Source organism: Lepisma saccharinum, chromosome 20, assembly GCF_977018435.1.
Source record: "Lepisma saccharinum chromosome 20, izLepSacc3.1, whole genome shotgun sequence".
Taxonomy (NCBI): Eukaryota; Metazoa; Arthropoda; class Insecta; order Zygentoma; family Lepismatidae; genus Lepisma; species Lepisma saccharinum.
This window is the reverse complement of record NC_139248.1, coordinates 21,616,771-21,638,302: the sequence shown is the minus strand read 5'-3', so window position 1 is coordinate 21,638,302 and position 21,532 is coordinate 21,616,771. Positions and strand designations below refer to the sequence as shown.

The window sequence follows — 21,532 nt, the reverse complement described above, 5'->3', positions numbered from 1 at the left end:
AGTTTATCCAAAATTTTCAATTTAGGGTAGTTTAAGAATATTTTTTACGGAATTTGACAGTAAATTTAGCAAAAATTACCAAAAAATAGGAATTTACGAAAAACATGAATTCTACATCTTTCACAACAAGTTTACCTTTAAAAGTATTCCCAAAAAAAAAAAAAAAAAAAAAAAAAAAAAAAAAAAAAAAAAAAAAAAAAACCTGTTCGGTAATTTCACATGCTAAAATAAATATCTCCAAAAGAAGTTTTCGTTAGCATTTTACCAGGCACGTCGCCTGACAATGTTCGCATGAGCACATGAACACTCATGTAAATGTCTTAATTTACGTACATATTAAATTCCCTCACATATATATATTTATTCGAAAAAATACATTGTTTGAGTACGAGTATATACACAAAATTTACTCTGATACGACTTTTTCCACATCTGATATCTTTTCTAGATAGTTGGTAACATCGTCTCCCACAGTGTTCCACGGAGGGCTTTGAACACAATTGCTGTGCCTGTTGCATAGAACTGACAGCTAAGGGGCTGTTGGCCACTATACCCCGAATATGTTCACACTTCGCTGTGCGAACGCTGATGCATGCGGCAATACTTCTTACATTCGGCACCAGAGTGCAGCATATACAAGGCATGTCTAGAGGGACTCGAAAGCCCCTAGCGGATTTTAAGCAAATGAAAGCATATGGTCTAGTGTGTGTTCTTAAGCCACTTGTTCGGGCAAATCAGCAAGTTGTCTTGTTCGCAATAGATACATTTAAAGTATATAACTATATAACATAAAAGAGAATTGTTAAATCTTGTAATGTATCAATTCACCCGAATGATTGGATGGGTAAAGGACACATTCTGGGCATTGGTTACCATTTGCACATAAGCGACTCAAATCCAAGACTGCCTGTGCAACGATTTATTTCCTGCAATGTATAAGATCAAGGATTATAAACATGTTAATGATGACGATGAATAGATGTTACTATACGCTTTAAATAAGTGGTTCCCAAAGTGTGGGCCACGGCAACCTGGTACACCGTCGATGGCTTACAGGAGCGCTGCAAAATGTTCAAAAATTTTCACTGAATTGTTAGTCAATTATGTGAATGTTTCAAATATGTGCTTATTTAGTACCTTTTACATAAAACATGTTTCTGAATTTGAAATATATGTTTATTTTTTAACGAAAGGCAGGCAACCTTACAAGTAACTGAGTGTTGCAAGTGTTACATAGGCCTTCCTTCTGACTTGGGCACCGTGAAGCAATGGTCAAATGTCAAAATGGTCAAAAATCAATCTCTCTGAACCATGGCAAAATGATGCTAGGAGGAAAAATACGAAACACGAGGGAAGAAGGAATATGAGCCATGTCACATTGACTGATACTTCAATCACAAGCATCGCAACCGAGTTATTGTGGGCGGGGGGCATTCTGTATAATACCCAAATATCTTACATACATATAATACACTTTTTCTGGACTCTTGGGAGGACTTGTCCTCCCCTCTGTCCCGCTAGCGATGCACGTGCTTTCATTGCTGAATGAATGTCGTTGGTTAACATATGGTCCGTGTAATAAAAAGTATTGAGTTGTACATACCTGAGATTGCATGTTATACTAATTAGTTTGGACTAATCATTAATAACGTAATTAAAAGGATGTTAGTTGTATTACAAAAATTTGTATTACTTCAAATATAGCGTGATTTTGGGGGAAAATTGTTCAAAATAAGTTAAGCTGTTATTCTCATCTCTTCAATTGAAGATGAAGTTACAAGGGATAGAAGTAAATCTGCATTCAGTACAAAAACATTATAGTGAACACTCGTATGTTAACTGCACGCGACACCACTGCATTTTACATGGCTTATTACTGAACTATTATTCCATGCTATATTATGGTATATACTAGGGATTGTCAAATGCAGATAAAATTTTATTCAGATACCAGATAATTTTCTATCTGAATTTCAGATATCTAAATTCAATTGTCTGGATATTCAAATATCCAAATGTGAGCATTATCCAAATCCATTTATACATACTTTCTGCATATTCTCGACTCTTCATCATGTCCGTATTTCTACTGCACAGGTTCTCAACAATTACATCATCCAAAATCTCCCTTTAAGCATTTTACAAATTCTCTATTTGTACAATTTTTGCTACAATAAGTGTTATTATATCTCTTCATATTACACTTTGCAATTATGATAATGAATGTTCAGTGGCGTTTTTAATTATTCACTACACTAAACTCAATCAAGTCATTAAAATATTTGAAGACACCTTCTATTTCCTTCATACCATACAAACACAGTTACTGTGCCAGAGTATTTATTCGTGGAAGATACATTTTAACCAAGATTTTGGTCCATATCATTTATGTGCATTATTTATTAAAAGTTTAGTTCCCTTTATATAAAATTATGTTTACAAAATATAATTTTTATTTTGCTATGAGCATCATTTAAGAGTCAGTGATTGTCACCTAATAATATTGTAGACACACTATTGCACATTACATAGGAATGTTTAGTTTTTGAGATGAAAAAATAATCTCACTTTAGCATCACTATAAAAAGACAGAAGATTATTGTAAGGAGTCATTACACCACACTTTCAAAATAATGGTTTTGCTATTGCTTTAAAATGTACACATATAGGAACAAAATTATACCAAGATGCAGCAGCGTTAGCTTGGGGTCTAACTTTGGGGGGGGGGGGGGGACAAGATGAACCTAAGATCAAAGGAGGTTAACAAAAATATCCTTGTAAATTTTAATAAATCTAAAGATTTTGGGGTAGGGTAGTATTCCAAAATGGTTCTAGTTTTAAAGGTTCTATGGATACTTGACTAAAATTCATCTTATATCCTATTTCTGGTCTTGAGATAAACACACTAGAACTTCTCTGTAACAGACACCGATAGGGAGTGAAAAAATATTCACTATTGAGAGGTGTTTAAATGGTTTATTAATGAAATCTATATATACTGCACGAAAATTGTTAAATGCTTCAATATCATGAACATCAAAGTTTTGAATTTGTTTGGAGATGAACAAACAAAATTCGCAAAGTTCATGCGTTTCTTTCTAATGTATGTACAATTTTACAAAATGTCTTATTTAACTACTTTTGGATATATATCCAGAAAAAAAATGTCTACAAGCACAACAAAATGATTCAAAGTTCAATTGTCAACTTTCCAGCCAGGAGTGTTACGAAAAAGTGCTTACAGGCATTGTTTTCATTTTCAGTCCACATTTTTATGACAGCAAACATATGAGGTACTTCTGAATCTTAATAAACATGTAAATATATCCGTCTGTCACCAAATTCTTGTACATAATGCACAACAAGAGATACTGTGCCCAGTATTGCAACACTTATTCTCCAAATTATAGGAATTATTGGTTTCTTTTCCATGTTGTCAGTTATTTCGAAATTGTAAATGAGTGTTGAGTATAATTTTCAACGTCTCTGTCCGTTATTGCAAAGTAACTTCTCCCTATAGCTCCATGTACAGGAAAAAAAAGTCCTGCCACCATATCCATTATAAGTTTTACTGTAATTATTCATTTTGACTACACATGAAATGTTTACGAGTAATGCCTATAGGCATCATTAAGAAGCTACACAGATGATAGACAGTAAAAGAATAATGCACCTAACCAATAGTTCAAGATAAACAAATCACATCAGATCTTTGTTTCTTGCTATTTTCAAAGCACACTTACAAACAGTGCTTATCTTTGTTTAACACATATTATTACTAATTTCGCCACACAACTATGCCAAAGGATTGACAGAATATTATTGCATCAAGGCAGACGAAAGGATGAAAGTATTACAATCATACTAGTGACTTTTTTTAGGGATTCAAATCAAAGACATCTGGTTTCAGAGTATTCCTAGCACCACTAAGGGGGAGCTGGTGAGGCTACAGCCCCTCCAGAAAATCTAAGAAAATCGAAATTTTCAAACAAAAGCAGTAAAGAATGAACTTGTGATAAACCTTAATATGACCCCCAAATACCTTTTCTTGACTTTGTACTACTTTTAAAAACAAAGGCTAAAAATTATAGTTAGGAAATATTTAATGTGTATTTTGCCCCTATCACAGCTATGTGATGTCCACTTTTACAATTCCATCCACCTCCGAAAGAAAAAAGTCCCGGGTACACTGCTGCCTTCAGCATGCAGATATTAGTAAAAAGATGTACTGATACAAAAAACTGGTGAGAATTATGCACATGATAGTGCAATACGTATAAAAGAGATCTTCTGGCAAGACGTGGAATAGGAACAGGAAATAATTATCCACATGTATCAAAGGTGCACAAAAACATGTAAAACAATTCTTAGATCACAACAAGAATCTCCACCACATGTAGGGAAACTAACAAGATACAACATGACATAGTTCATTCGGGAAGCTAACGGGCCTAACTTAAAGATTTCAAGCAAGTTATATTGAAATCTCAACTAGTCAACAACATTTAATAATCCAATCTTAAGATATCACGAGCTAAATGCATAGATAAAGAGGCAAGTTATTCACCAAACGATTGCGCAAGGAACAAATAAAGTACATACACAAATAACATTATCTTCTTTGAAGTTTTTGGCAAGAAACTGCATACACAATCTGCATTGAGGCAAATACAATTAACATCATCATATCTGACAATTTAATGAACTTATATAATATTTACATTAACTAGAGTCGAGCTGATACCAATGCCAACAAAATGGTATCTGTCAATACCATTGGTATCGGGAAAGATCAGATCAAAATTAAAATCACCAATACCAGCTGATATACATTTCTAGTCTGGGAATGTCACAAGGTCCACAAAAATGTCGCTCCACACTTTCACACATCTAAATATCCTGGAAATTATGAAAAAGTGTAATTCCCATTACTTTGATTAACAGCATTGTGGAGGGAAATGGATTCTGCGATGAAATACTTATCTTATGTGAATTTATGAATATTGTGAAGTTAAATTCTGGTAGATTGATATATTTGCAATGCATACTTCTATGTTAAAAATTATAAATATTCTGAACTGCTTAAAATTGTTTCAATTTCCAAGTATTGGAGTTTGTATCAGTAACATGTTCAAGTGGTATCAACTTGACACAAATAATTACTGCATAAAACAATATACTTGATACAAAAAGAGATTATACTTTGAGCGCAGAATATTTTGTCACAATATCGTCACAATTTTTATACAATGATAAGCAGGTAATGCTTTTTCAAGTTTATGCTTTCCTATGACACAATAATTATGCTACTTTAAACTAAATAAATTTCCAATGGAACAATATTGCAACTGTGTATCCTGGGATATACTAAGCACGTGCAGCTAAATTAACAAACATACATATGTAGTGAGAAAGAAAGAAAAAAGACCACACAACATAGAATTCATTTTCATCTTGATAGTAACCAAAAAGTGCAGTTTTCCATATCTTCTCTGCCTGATGGCATTCAAATATTTATAAGTAGAGTAATCATAATATTTTCTATAACATCAACAAGAAACTTAATATATTCTCTCCTAATTACTTAGACACTAGTGAAAAATTAATAAAAGTACATATTTTTAAAACACTAATTCAATATACACGATCCTGCAACACTGTTAATAACTTCAGGACACTGCATAAAAATAAACTGAAGTGCAAATATGTGCAATAGACTTGCTAAAACTGAACAAACATTGCCAAATAGGTGATGGAATAGCTACATGTTAGAGTGTAATGAACATAACAACAACTTCCCACAAGCACATGATCAGGATTCCCAACTTCAACAATAAAGCAATCAAGGTAAGCAAGATTTGCATAGTGTATATTAAAAACATAACACTTCATATGAGCAAGACAGCTTCTCACTACAGGACTTTGCATACCAGATGCAGAAGAAAGAGTATGTACTTCAGGTGATACAGACGTTAACAGCTTTGACCATTTTCTCAAAAAAAACATTACCTCAAATTTAATTTCTATTGCATTCCCATATATTAAGATCTATCTGCTTAACATTAATAATAATTAGGGCTCAGCCCATAGCGATGCATCGGTATCGGCCGATACCGACACCGCGGATACTTTTCCGGTATGGGTTCTGCAATAATGCCACGCAACACTTTCGTGGAGTCTAAGTATCCTGGAGGTTATGCAAAATTAGAAGTTTCTCTTTATATTGCACCAATGTAGCATGAAAAACTGCATTTTGTGATTACATTACATCTATTTGATGTTCTGATGTAATTCTTGAATATTCTAAATCAAATTTCTTGGTCATTGATGCATATAATTGGAGAATAATGTTTACACACCAATGGTGATCAATATTTTGAACAAATTTTTATTATTGTAACTTTCAAGTATCGGTATTGGTAGGAATCTGTAATAATATCAGTTCAAAGTGCTATCGGCTCAGCCCTAATAATAATAATAATAATACATGAAATCACCATTCAATGAGTTTAACATATAAAATCATAACAATCTGCCCAACTACCACCTGTACGAATGTGAACATTTACACAATTATTTGTTTAAATTAAATTGACACTAAATTTTAGTCTTATATAGAAAAAATTGGCATACACTTCTATGTTAGTAGAATCATCATTTCAATAATACTGATAAAATGTCAAACGTAGATTCAGAAAGTTATGATTGATATGTTTGTAAATGTTAAAAAAAAATTCAATTCATTATCTTAATTATAAACCTTCTTTAATTTATTCATGATGTAATTATGTACGTAATTATGGCAAAGGCCCGTACAGAGTTTGATTCACTTTAAATTATTTTTTGACACGAAATGCAATTATGAGGTACTTCCATTGTGAAGACTACATATATGTATAGAACTTTCACACTTACATGCATACACACATGAATGCACACTCATACTCCTGTACCACACTTAGGTTTTTGAAAATATGTCTTTTAAAAGCTGTCATTATTGAGGGAAGGACCACTAGTTTCTTTCACATAATTTGGAAATTAGTCTTTCATTCTATCCAAAGTTATATGGTACCTGCTTTTACTTACTGTTTAAATGCAAAATTACATTTAATATGCTGTCTTCAATATCTATTCCCTATTTACATTCCAGCTTACTTAACAGGACATGTCATAAAATTCAGTGTTTAATGAAATAAAATACATTACATTCAATTTTTGAGATCATGTCAGCTGAATTAATGCATAATTCACAAATAATAAAACATAAATTATATATTTTGTTCCCAGCAGATATGAACTTCGTCAGTTCCAATGAATATTGCTTTTTCTTTTGTGCAATTTTCTTACTCTTCCACCAATGTTATAAAACAAAATTTCTAAAATATTCACTGCAAAAGTGTAGTGGTCCTATTGATGTAATATTTCTATTCTGACATACACATCATTCTGAAATATACTATTTCTGACATCTAAGATATTGAGAAAGCTGTACAATTTGGAAGTATTAAGAATACCATTATATGCAAATACAACCAAAAAAACAGTTATGTTGAATGCTATAATATACTTTCCTCATAAATTACATGCTAATTACAAACAGCAACACAAACAGGAAGCACAAAGAAAAATGACTACGAATCAGTTTTGCAGAAAAGGTATGTTTTTCTTGTTATATATGTATGAATCATTACATTTCCATTCCCCAAAACATGCAAATATTTATTTTATTATTAGTTCATTAGAAAATCCATTTAACAATATGAATTCTAAAGTTAACCGCAATCTCCTTTGTTCAAAACTATGTTTTGTAAATGATGTAATTTGTATTTTTGTTCTTTGCATCACTTTCCTGCTGTGAATATGAGGATGAATGATTTATGAAACACACAAAACAGTCAGTGTAGAATGAAGACTGGCTAAGTGAAACGGGAAAACTGGGAAGCCGACTAGCTGAAAAGGTCCCATCAACCACACTGAAATCCAACCAAGAATAGTTGAGCCCTGTTGTCAAACCTCTTCATCCCTGTTTATTGTGAAGGAGGGGGGGAAAGAGGAAGAAGAAAGATCCTGACCTGTCTACAGAGCCCAGTCAATTCCACTGAATATTCCGAGACTTCCGGCAAAATATACAGAATGTGGGCAGGGTGACTACTGTATGACCGAGATAAAATCAAAGTATAATTTCAGGTTTCCATGGTGTGTTTCAAAAAAATGTAAGTAAAAATAATAACAATTGTTGCATTAAAATTTAATCTGTATTAAAATTTTACTCTAAAAATACATAAATGGTTTCTTTTATGGACCACCCACAAGACATTAGAAATTACCAATTGACATGCGAGTACATGGCGATCAATGACTTTTCTCCCATGGAAGTCTAAAAAGAGCTTCTATCTCTAATCTCCTTAATGTCCAAAATTAAGCATCATCTCACTTGAGATGTGCAACACTAAACAAAAATAGTCAATTAATATAAGTGTTATTGCTGTGAGGGCCCGTGTCTACCTACCGACTGCCAGCCTCACTTCCACCAGAAGTGGGGGATCAATCAACCAGGTGTGTGACATGTGGTCAGCACGATGCACCCCAGTCACTGTTGTAGGTTTTGTATGACTTGTGTAACGAAACTCATTCATAGCTCCTCAATTTCCTTACGAAGGTGGGTGGCCACCGGTCCCATTCGCAGGCCGAAATCTCAGGAAAAGCTGTTATGCTTCCCCTAGCAGACTCAAACCTGTATGGGTCCCGTGGCTGAAGCCCAAAGCTTGCACCTTAGACCACATAGCCACAGAGCGAGGCATTAATGCAGACTGTTAGTTTAAAGTTTAAAAAGGTGATGGCTCCTCCTTGAAATCTAGAATTAACTGATCCCCCCCCCCCACCAAGAGATGCAAGTAATAATAAATCATTTATTTAGGGTAGACACACCCTATCCATACTTTCATAAAGCTACAAAAAAAAAGTGCATAAGTGCATTTTGAATTAAATATGGTCTTTTATCATCATGTGAGAACAAGTGGAACCTAACTCCAAAAATGCAGCATTCGGTTCTTTAACATATCTACTCACTTTGAAGAGTTCTAATTTGGAGTCAGATCAATGTATCTCCTTCTTTCCTCATTAGCAGTACAGTGGAGTCACATGTGACATCTTCACATGTGGGAAGAAAATTCATGCAGAATTCCCACACATAATTCAAGGAATTCCTGGTCGATAGACACCCTGCTTACACATGACAGAATTCAGTCCCAAATGTGACATTCAATTTGGTGATAGCATGATCGTTCTCCAATCTTACGGCACAAGGTGTAAATACCTTTCTGGTTGCCATTTGGTACAGGACATCACCCGACCCCTACAAATGTGAGTGTTACATCTGAAGTTGAATACATACGACGTAACGCATACAAGGAGAAAATAAGACGTGTGAGAAACCCATGCTGGATACTTTCAGAACAGAATAATTGCTACAAGTTATACACTTAAATTAAATTTATAAGTTGGTACAAAACAATACTTTCCACTACACTAACAAATGTTCATAAGCATATAGTGACTACCAATTTCTCAATATCTCTTTTGTAAACATTTACAATATAAACAGTATCACAAACATGAACAGGTCAACATTTTTATACATATATCTTTCTCCATCATAGAACAATATTTCTAAAAATACACATGCTTTGTAAAGGTAATATGAAAGACGAAAGGACACACTGGAGACATGGAATATTAATTTTGTAATGCATACGAATCTTGAGCAAAGTCTTTTATTCATAAGCTCTAATGAGAAATTCAAAAATTTCTGTTTATTATAACTGTTGGTCTGAAGCATATTCGTAAGTGTTGTGGACACACATAAAAGTTTTATGCTAAGTTTTGGAATGATCATAGTTCTATTGTTAGAATTCTGTAACGGAAAAGCAAAGCACGGAGATAAAATTACTAATAAAACAACACTTCTTGGATATCCTTCACCTGAATCTGCCAATTGTACATTCATTTTATTAATGATATCCATTAGTATTCAATAAATAAATAGGTAATTTATAACTAAAAGGCAATTGTTCTAAGAAAAACAAAAAGCATGTTTGAAATACAAAGACTTGTAATTATATTTAACAATGACTAACCCAAGAATCAATTGTCTACATTACATTTAAGATAAAATTAACTGTGTGTCACCATTAAAAACCATTAAAAAATATATGAAGCGTTACAGGAGAAGTACATTCAAAAGTTATACTCCAAGAAGGGAAGAATAAATTTCTACAAGTTAAAAAAACAATAGAGCGATATCATTTTTTTCAGTCATTGTACAAGGAAATGGAAGAGTTTCATATACTAGCACCTAAGGATTGAAGAACAATAGCGTAATATGGAATAACACCTTGTTTTGTACAAATTATTACTTTCTTTAAAACTCTATATTTATGCAAGTACTGTCACTTTTATCAGGAAGCCCACAGGTAGGTTGGAAGTATTAAATTCTATTTGCCTCTGACAAATACTCTTATCTAAATACCCTGCTGAATCACTATAAATATAGTTGATGAAATAAATAATATTTAAAAATTGTGATAGTTTGAAAAGTAAATAAAAAAATAATAAAACTTTGTTTTTCAAAAAATGAATTAAATGCATGTAGGATACCAAGACATATTTACGCATCCCTATCACTACAAACCAAGACACAATACACCCACATATATCACATCAGGACTGCACCTGTTTCTTTTTTTATTATACAACAACGACAGACGTGTATTTCTTCCTAACACTTTTCTCTTGTGCCAGGATAACCTGTTTCAGACCTACATGAACAAACAGAAGAGGCAAACTGCATTCAGTTTGCTTCATTTACAGAGACTTAAAACACAGAAAAAAAAATATTCGACCAGAACTACAGTAAAAATACCCTGTTCAGATCTCATAGTTACGGAATTTGTTGACGACTTCACTTGGAGCATCAGTGTTCCACTGTACAGTACCCTTTGCTCCCCAGTGGATGTTGGCACCCCCCTCGGAGGCTCTTCTGTGAGCTTCCCGTACTGAGGGCTGCTGAAGATGGGTCGATGGACCACTTGGCTCCAGCATGCGATCTTTTGTCTTGGGTATGGCCCAGTGCATCGACTGTAAAAAAAACATGCCTGGTTATGCACTGGCATATCTTTCTGAGAGAAGTGTATCTAGGGTGATCAACTTTTGGCCATGAATTTAAGGGAGATTTCCAACTTTCAACGTTCAGGGTGGCTACTCTAGGACCATAATAAAATTCAAGTATAATTCCAGATTTTCAAGGCAAACTTTCCAAAAATTCAAGGGTACAAGAAGATGTTTTCCCCATTTCAACTTTACATATTGCCGCTTCTCACAACCCACACACAAATATATTAACAATATGAAGGGTCAGTGTAATTCCAATGTGTTCAAAAATTCAAATTCTATTTAATTAAACGGGATATGTATTTAAAATATTTAATTCAAGGTGCAGAGTATAAATTTCCCATTTCATATACCTATACTCGAAATACATATATAAACACAAGTCACAAATGTTACGGTATATTCTAATCTGCAAAAAAATCTTAATCGTATAAGAATTTTAAACTCAAGTTTACCTAATTGACTTCAAGATATCTTGCAATAATCTTCTGTCTGCCAGATACATTGTTCTGCAGATTAAGATTAAGATAACCATGTTTTATTTTGCAAGCAGCTTTTTTTTCCTTCCTTGATAAAAGTAAAAGCGAAACTGTGAAATACTTGCCTCGGGGCATTTATAAATATGTATAAATCCAATAGGATTTGGATAAATTGCAATTTTTCATGTCCACGGAGAAAAATGCACACACAATTCATGTATAATTCCTGGAATTCAAGGAATTCCCGGTGAGTAGTCACCCTGGCACTGACATTAAGGGGACCAAACTGTGGGCTATATGGGCCCAACCTGTAAATCTATTCTTGACAAATAGGACATGAATTGCACGGCTACGGCACTCCAGAATTCACCAAAGTGCACTACTATAGCTTTGATCAGCTTAAACCATGCACCCATTCTTTTACATTCCTTGCTGATGATTGAAAATTAAAACAGTGGTGCAGACATTAAACTTTGCGTATCCCTAATATCCTTTCTGTACGGAATAGTCAGTATTGCGCACTAACTTCGTTGTACCAAGATTGAATTAATCAAAGAGGACATGTGTTTTACGGAATTGTATCTGTGATTGTCTCATTGTAATTTGCCAAAAGTGGCAGAAAAGGACACTAGAGAACTGAAAGAACAGTCATAGGCAGAACGTCACCCTTTAATAAAAAAAAAAAATTGAATTAAAATTTCAATCCAACACCTCCAATTATCCAGAATAACTTTTATTTTTATATCAATGACACAATAGCAGTTCAATGTAAGCTGGCAAATTTTAGCACAATGTGATAACAGGCCAAGCTTTGGCTCATATGAAAGTGAAAGCAACATTATACACACGGCAACAACCATACTATCTGAGCACTGGCCTTGTCGCATGAAGAATTCCTTTTTCTAGTTGAACAACATTAACACATTGGCAGACTTACCGATTGTATTTCTATTTTGCAACACAGATCTTCCTTAAATCAAAATGACACAGTTTCCTAACATGAGATCTCTTGACACTGGTAAAAGTTTCTGAAAAAGTCTTACCTGATGCACATGTTCCTTCATGCCACACCATTGCTTATAGCTGATTGAGATTCCACTCTTCCTCCATTTGTCGTAATGGCTTCTCTTCTCTGGGTCACAAAGAATCTCTTTTGCTTCCTATAATCCAAGGAAAAGAAGAATATCAATATATTTCCTCCACAATAGATTATGAAGACCAAATAGTGATCACAACCAGATCCCAACAAGTTCTGCAACTCCTACAGTGGTGTGCCCAAGGGAGGGGGTTGGTGGGGGTATGATACCCCCCCTGTCTTTGGTCAGTATTCTCAAAGGTATAAAAAGATTACTAAAAAAAGTACACACACTCCCCCCTTCCTTTTAGAAAATCTTGAGAACACCACAACTAGTGGGTAATCTCCGACACTTGATTCATCCACCCACTTATGAAGTCTCCCTGCAAATTTACCTCAACATCCATACAGGATTTATGAATATATGTGTGAAAAATAATGCCTTATTGTTGTGACCACTGTCGAATAATTGTTGTGATTGCAGTTAATCTACGTTTAGAATTTCAAATAATAAAACAAGAAAGTATAATACACCTATAAGAAAGAAACCTGTAACAAAGAATATGAAAGGAATGCGGTAGTGAAATAATAACCCTAATTATGAATTGAAGAGTAAAATTCAAGTTACCTCAGTACCCAGTTACTCGTGCATTCCCGATTTTTGTTTTTATATACGGAAGTTTAAGTTCAAGACCTGTGGTACAAGAGATGCTACTGGCCTACCTGCATTAACTATTTGCAATTACTCCAGAAAAGATCCTGTTCCAAATATTTTCACACGGGACACATGCAAATATTGTATTTTATCCATTGCCTTTAACTTCATTAAACACAGCACTAGCACAAATACTAAACCACTAACAGCTAAACAAATATTAAATTTTCGAATTGCTAATAGGAACAACAGCACAAAGCCACCTACAACACACATTCAATTTCCTGCACCAGTTTTCTATTACAGCGCCTTGAATAACGTAGTGTGGAAAACGGCACGGTTCTGCACTCTCTGGTTGGTTCCACTCGAAAATGATCCACTAGAGGTGCTGGTGTTGGACCCAGTGCTTGGTATTCGTCTGCTTATAATGGAAGTAAATGGAGTTTTCGCTGCAATGTCTGATTCTTTTACATGAAGCATTTCTATGAATGTGATAATTGCTATGATATTTGGTACAGTGGTCGCGAAGATATTAACGAACATTCTAGACAGTAGACCACGTCCTGTTATCGTCATACTTTCGTTAATAATACGGGAGAAAAAATACGCGTGGAATGCTCTTGGCAACTAAATTTTTGTGTATGAATTAGGTTCATTATTATTATTATTATCATTATCATCATCATCATCATTTCTTTTCAAGATATACACACTGAAGCACTTGTATTTTTGATATTTACTGTCTCTTTTCTTTCGCTTTAAACTAATCGCGGCGATGATGATAATGATGATTCCATGAAACGACAAGGGGAACCTCACAAAACTTTCTTAGTGCCATCGACATGAGTGTAAGGAAACTTTCAAACCAATGGGACAAGCGACATGGGATGTTCACACCGTCACACATTTCCAGACTGTAAAATAGCATTCATTGCACATGAGGGTCTAAACAGCAAACAACACGTTCATACTAGGGATGGCCAAACGGATCCGGATCCGGATCCAAAAGTTACGGATCTGGATCCGAATCCGAAAATTCCGGATCCGGATCCGGGTCTGAAAATCCGGATCCGAGAGTTTTGTATCTCAATCCCATTATAATATTACCACAACTTAAAAGGTATTATGATCTTCTATTACAAAGAAATTTTTCGTTAGTCCTACAAGAATTTTTTTCAAGTGTTGTTCCTAAAATACTTTGCTACGCATCGGCTAACACACTCGTGCACACATGTCAGAGGTGATTTTGTAAATGCCATTGAAACGAATATGTATTCATTCGAATGTATTGGAAATGAAAACACACATAAATGTGAGACATTCCATTCCAGGATGAAACCTTTAACACATATAACAAGATAGAAATGTTATACAAAAATTATACAATTGTTCTACAGTTACAGTTCTACAAATTAAAATAAATCATTATAATATATGCAGTGTTAAGGGAGGTTATCTAAGTATCCCCCTCCGATTTCCATGAAACTTGGCAGGTGTATAGTGGGGCCCAAAGGCAGAAATACGTGTTTTTTTGTTTCAGCTAAAAACTGTTTTAGGGGGCAAAATCCCCTCAAATGTCAGGATGAGGACAAATTGAAGTAAGGATCTGACCCCTGTGTCCCCCTCCGATTTTCATGAAACTTGGCAGGTGTATAGAGGGGCCCAAAGGAAGAAATACGTGTTTTTTTTTCGGTTAAAAAAAAAACTGTTTTAGGGGCAAAACCCGCCTCAAATGTCACGATGAGGACAAATTGACGTGAGGATGATCTGACCCCTGTGTCCCCCTGTGATTCTCATGAAATTTGACAGGTGTATAGAGAGTCCGTATGTCCCTTGTTTCTTCCTATGCCATATTTACATGGTTTCGGGGTCAGATCCCCACTTCAATTTCTCCTCATCTTGACATTTGAGGGGGGGGAATGAAAACACACATAAATGTGAGAAATTCCATTCCAGGATGAAACCTTTAACACATATAACAAGATAGAAATCTTATACAAAAATTATACAATTGTTCTACAGTTACAGTTTTACAAATTAAAATAAAGATCTGGATTTCGGATCCGCTAGGATCCGGATCTGACCATCCCTACTATACACCTGCCACGTTTCATGGAAATCGGAGGGGAACACAGGGGTCAGATCCGCACTTCAATTTGTCCTCATCTTGACCATTTGAGAGGTGGTTGCCCCTTAGAACAAATTTTTTGCCGGAACAAAAAAACACGTATTTCTTCATTTGGGCCCTGCAAGTTTCATGGAAATCAGAGGGGGAGACTTAGACCTCCCTTGTAAGTGTATTAATTAATTACAAATCGCGCACGCGCGCACACACTATATATATATATGTGTGTATGTATATTATATATATATGTATATTAGCAAGTAACAATATGTTATAAGCACATTGTTACTTTCCAAAGAAGCGCATGTGGGATGGCAAAACGGATCCGGATCCGAAAATTCCGGATCCGGATCCAAAAGCACCAGATCCGGATCCGAAAGTACCGGATCCGGATCCGAAAATTCTGGATCCAGATCCGAAAGTACTGGATCCAGATCCGAAAATTCTGGATCCGGATCCGAAAATTCTGGATCCGGATCCGAAAATTCTGGATCTGGATCCGAAAGTTCTGGATCCGGATCCGAAAGTACCGGATCTGGATCTGGATCTGAAAATTCCGGATCCACGGATCCGGATCCGAATAATTTTAGGATCCGGAACCAACCGGATCCGGATCTGGCCATCCCTAGTTCATACAGCGTATTCGCGTGCTACTTGTTACTTTGGTCGGAAAGCTCCTTAAAGGAAGGGTGCTCAGACCGAAGTGACGCGCTACGGGGGAGTTCCCAACTAAGTGACAAGCGACATGGTGCCTTCAGTCTATTGGCAAGCTTTCGCTGCTAATTGTGCAAACAACAGATAGGCGACACGATAAACTGCACATTACAACAACAGACCTAGGCGACACGATAAGCCCCACATGTCGCTTTGTCGCTTGTGCGTCACTCAAACTGGGCCATTTCCTCAATAGCTTGTAACATGTTGCTGTGATTTGTTGTTCGCGCATGCACGATGCAATGAGTGTATTGCTTTAGGGAGATTGCACACCAAAGCGACAAGGAGCACGCGACACTTATCGCTTGAGGATTTCACCAACCGAACGCTGGCCTGTGCTTCCCATCATGCCGCTACGATGTGAAATGTTGCTCTTGATTGGCTCGTTTCCAAGCAACATGTGTTGCTTCGGTATGAAAGTTGCTTTGGACCGAAGGACCCATGTCACTTTGGTGTAAACTCTCCTTGAGGAAACGGCGCAGTCAGAGCTTGTGTCCCTACGGTTCGAAAGGCTGCATTGATTACGGACTGCTCGCTTCCAAGCGACACTTGTGGTTTGTCGCCTTGGTATGAAATATCTCTCGGGATTCTATTTATATTCTAATAACATAGAAAAATAAAACTCTAGTACACAATCCAACACCTGACGTCCGGAATCACTTTGCAATATTTCTTCTTGTGTTACGCATGCTATTTATTTATTAATTTTATTTTACTTTTCTTTCCAAATTAATGTCATTTCGTGACTGCAAATCACTCCACAAATATAACTGTTTCCATCAATTCACTTACCGCCTTTCTAGACAAACAAATCTACACAATATATTCCAAAAACTAACTAAGCCACATTACTTTCATAACAAAATTAGCACCTGGTCTGCCATCTATGTTTGTCATCCATCTGGGGAACTAGTTTCTTGGGTCGTTTTCCACACTACGTTATTCAAGGCGCTGTACTTCTATTGTGGTTTCTTTCCTGCTTGACTCAGAATTAAATTCCCTATGGATGCTGAAAAATTCCCTTTCCCAGCTATATATTCCCTGCGATGCGCGAGGTTCTATAAGTTGGAATCATTGCTCTTTTTGTTTTGTATTTAACATTCATACATTTTTTATCTTTATATCCTTTTTAATCTAAATACGGGGGAAAAGCAACTTAAATGAACTAATAAATGTGTATGTATATATATATAATTTATTTCAGATAGCTTTCCCTTTTAAAAATTAATCATTTCTGTGAAAGAAGTACTCTCATTGGTTTTGAAGGCTACAAAGAGAAAGTAATCACGTATTTTAAAATACAAAAATGAAAAAAGTAAGCATATAAATAGTTTAATTATTTCATTAATCGATTGATTAAATTGTTATTTGATGTCGCTTTTCTGCTACTTTTGGCTAATCACTACGAGTGAAATTGAAATTGATGAAGGGATATTTACCAAGAACACCCATGCCCAGACCGGTATTCGAACCCTAGAGCTCTGGCGTCGTAGGGAGCTATGCTAACCACCAGGCACGTATCCAGGAATTCCTTTCGGGGGGGGGCTCAACACCATTTTTTTAAGGGGTACAGTAAGAACCTCACAATTGTATGTTTAAGACCAGTGGTGGCAATTGGGTTCCAAAACGGGGGGTGGGGATGAAGAGGGCGTTGCAAGGAAAGTTTACTTTCTCTTGGTAGCCAAGGCTTAACATTAAGAGGCCATAATTTTGAAGCAGAAAAATAAAAAATGGGGAGCAACTATCCCTTAAATCGTTGCCACTGTAACGCTATCATTTTAATCAGAACGTGAAATCGGAACATTTTTTACCACTCGACTCCTCTGTTTCCATGCATTAATAATATGTGCCGGAACCATCTCAGTATGTGTGTTTGTCCATTTCTTCTCATCAGGTATAAAAACATCTATGGTATCTTTGAGTGTTTTTACGAAGCTGTTACACATGCACGGGATGGACAATCCACTCGACAACGCGAGATTCAAATTATGGGTTGCGAACTGGACGCAGACAGCTCTCGAATATTTCTCTCTGATTTGAGCCTGAACACCACTAACATGTCTTGTCCTCCCATTTCTTCAGCTCTTATAAAAGCCGAAACCCACCAAATTGTTCAGATTCAGGCCTTAGCACTCACAAGTGTTCAAAAATGCCTGTCACAGCTTCCGCTGTCTTGTTATATATCGGCACGAAACAAAGGAAGTCTTCTCGAATACAGGTGGATCACGAAACAATTAATGCATAATGAAAACCCTTCCGTTCCCAACACATCTAATGTTTCGTCTCCCAGTATGATCAAATGCTTACTCATTTATCTCCAGTGACGTGCCCAAGGGAGGGTTGGTGAGGTAATAGCCCCATTTGACCCAGTATTCCTTTTTTTTAAAAAAAAAGAAAAAAAAGAGGAACGTCAAAGACAGGGAAAAAATGGCAAAATCAGGACTGACTACCAAAAATAGTATGCGTAACCCCTCTCCCTTCCGAAAATCCTGGGCACGCCTCTCTTTATCTCGGACACATTTTTTAAAATGAACTCACCAGAAGTTTTTATCATCGTATTGGAGATTGAAGTAAGATGCGTTCTTCCTGCAGGTTTGAATATGATCCTTTAGGGTGCTGTCGTCTGCCTGCCTTCACACCTAACCTTAACAAGGCCCTAATTTTCCATCCTTGTGACTTGGATTTTCAAGACTTAGGAAGGTTTCAGACCGAAGGGGCACGCGATACATGTCGATTGGAATTGGCCAATCAACAGCAACGTTTCACACCGTAGGGACACAAAAGGCCGCACAAACCTAATCTTCAGGCGACATGGTGTGAAATCTCCCTTGTTTAGGCCACTGTCATTGTCACCTTGAAGTAGTAGCTCTTGTTGACCACAGAAAAAAATTCTCCTCAACCGGTGATAATGCTCCTCAGTTTTCTTCTCTCTCCTATATTTTCTGTGCTTGTTCACTATACAGGCAACACCTTACGATTTGATATACACAGGATATGTACTATGTAGACATTTTAACGAAAAATCGGTTGAAGTCAAGGATGACTAGGTGGCTCAGTTGGTAGAGCCCTGATTTGGGTCCTGGTAGAGCCTGCCATTTCCGCCTAAAATGTCTACATATGCAACATCTTCTTGCTTTCTCTTCTCGACATTCATAAAATTTTCAGCTGTCTCTTTATGGTAGTTAAGTGTTTGAATGTGTTTCGAACCCAGTAGGCTTAAACAAAAGTATTTTTTATATCATGAAATTCTCAGACTGCATATACGAAGTTTAGTTCTGGCAAAACTAAATGATCACTCAAAACTTTGATTTTCAGTTGATCTATGCAGTTTAATATCCGGTACTGATGAAATATTCACTTTAGAGAGAGAGAGAGAGAGAGAGAGAGAGAGAGAGAGAGAGAGGCCTTGATCTCTTCGGCCCTCGAACCGAGCTAGCACTACTCTGAGGCCCCGGATGTTCTGCTGTCGTCAATGTCTTCATTTTCGAATCACTATATCTTATAAAGCAACCAGAGGACGCTGACTGATCTGATCACCAATCGACTGTATGAATTGTCACACTTACCTCTGAAATCTCATTAACCGATTCTTTGTACAGATCAATCGAAAAATTGATCGGCGTATTTATATCCTCATTATATTGTAGAACGTTCCGCAGATAAAACGATTCGTTAATATCGCCAGTAATTGACTCCTTCTCTCATTCAAGAACGTACCCTCTCCCGCCTTCCAGAGATTAGAAATTACAACGAATCGCCCTACGTGTGGCTCTACCTTTGCTGTGCAGCTTCCAAATGCTGACAAGTCTCTACATAGTCCTCAAGTGCGCTGAGACATCACCGAAAGCGCAAGAAAAGTGTACGTGCAATATTACCAACAACAGGGTTATAGAACATTCTCCGTCTTGCCTCGATACTTGTCTATCTCCTTAAATCATCGTCACATTATTCAAAAAGCCAAACACCTAATTTTATCTAGTGTAAAATAAAAAAAATCCTGGGGGGGGGGGCTCGAGCCACATCAAACCCACCTTGGATACGTGCTATTAACAATAACAGGGGTATAAAACATGCTCCGTCTTGTCTCGATAATTATTTCTCCCAAATTATCATGACATTATTCAAGAAGCCAAAATCCTAATTTTATGTAGTGTAAACAGAAAAAAAATCCTGGGGGGACTCAAGCCTCCTGATTCCAACCTTGGATACGTGCTATTGACAATAATAGGGTTATAGAACACTCTCAGTCTTGTCTCGATAATTATTTCTCTCAGATTTATAAATTTATTATCTTCACATTATTCAAGACGCCAAAAATCTAATTTTATCTAGTGTAAATTTAAACATTTCCTGAGGGGGGCTCGAGCCACCTCATCCCCACCTTGGCTACGTGCTATTTATAATAACAGGGGTATAAAACATGCTCCGTCTTGCCTCGATAATTATATGTCTCCTTACATTATTTTCACATTATTTAAGAAGCCAAAAACCTAATTTTATCTAACGTAAAGTGAAAAATTTCCTGGGGAGAGGGTCGAGCCCCCTGTGCCCCATCTTGGATACGTGCTATTATCAATAACAGGGTTACGGAACATTCTCCGTCTTGCCTCGATAATTATTTCTTTCCTTAAATTATTGTCACATTATTTTATTTTACACCACAAGAAACAAAAAAAACTCATTTTATCTAGTGTAAACCTAAAACTTTCGGGGGGGGCTCGAGCCCCCTAAGCCCCCCCTCTGGATACGTGCCTGCTAACCACTCCGCCACAGAGGTTGGTGTAATTTCTTGAATCTCTAGTTAAAATTTTAATTTATTTAATTACCTTCATCTTCAATATTAATTTTTTTTCTCTTGACAATATTTGTTGAAATAGCAGAGATCCCGAAGACAGAAGCAAACGCAAAATGAGAATTAACATAGAATTGGTTCGCAAATGTTGTTCAGATTTCCCTGTTTCTAGCGCACTTTCAGATCTATTTTCTCTACTTCCCTTTTCAGTATGTAATTTGTGAACCCAGAATTCTGTTTCCTGATAAATTTCCCTGTAAACAACACAGCTCCTACGATACAAAGGCCATCGGGAAAGACTGGCAGACGAGCGTGCCAGCCAAGGGAACGGCAAAGGCTCTGGGGTGGAGAGTCCGACTGATGAACTCTCTCCAGAAGGAGGTTACCCTTGCCACGGAATCACAGCGCCTGAGAAGCAGTGTTTTCTTCCCCTCCCTCCCATCAAGGGATTTAGAGGGAGCCGGTGGAATCTCCCCCTGACGTCACCAGATTCCACCAGCTGGAAGCAAAGAAATATGTGAAT

The 21,532-nt window shown here is 36.3% G+C and overlaps 1 protein-coding gene across 1 annotated transcript in view; it reads right to left on the bottom strand.

The window, feature by feature from the left end:
- Positions 1 to 225: 225 nt before the first annotated feature.
- Positions 226 to 21,532, bottom strand: part of jdp (DnaJ domain-containing protein) — a 65,449-nt gene continuing 44,142 nt past the window's right edge. The window contains exons 3-4 of the mRNA XM_083142163.1: positions 12,692 to 12,808; positions 226 to 11,136 (exon numbers count right to left, since the gene is read on the bottom strand). Coding sequence (XP_082998289.1) covers positions 10,927 to 11,136; positions 12,692 to 12,808 — 327 coding nt within the window. The 3' untranslated portion in view covers positions 226 to 10,926. The remainder of the gene's footprint in view (positions 11,137 to 12,691; positions 12,809 to 21,532) is intronic.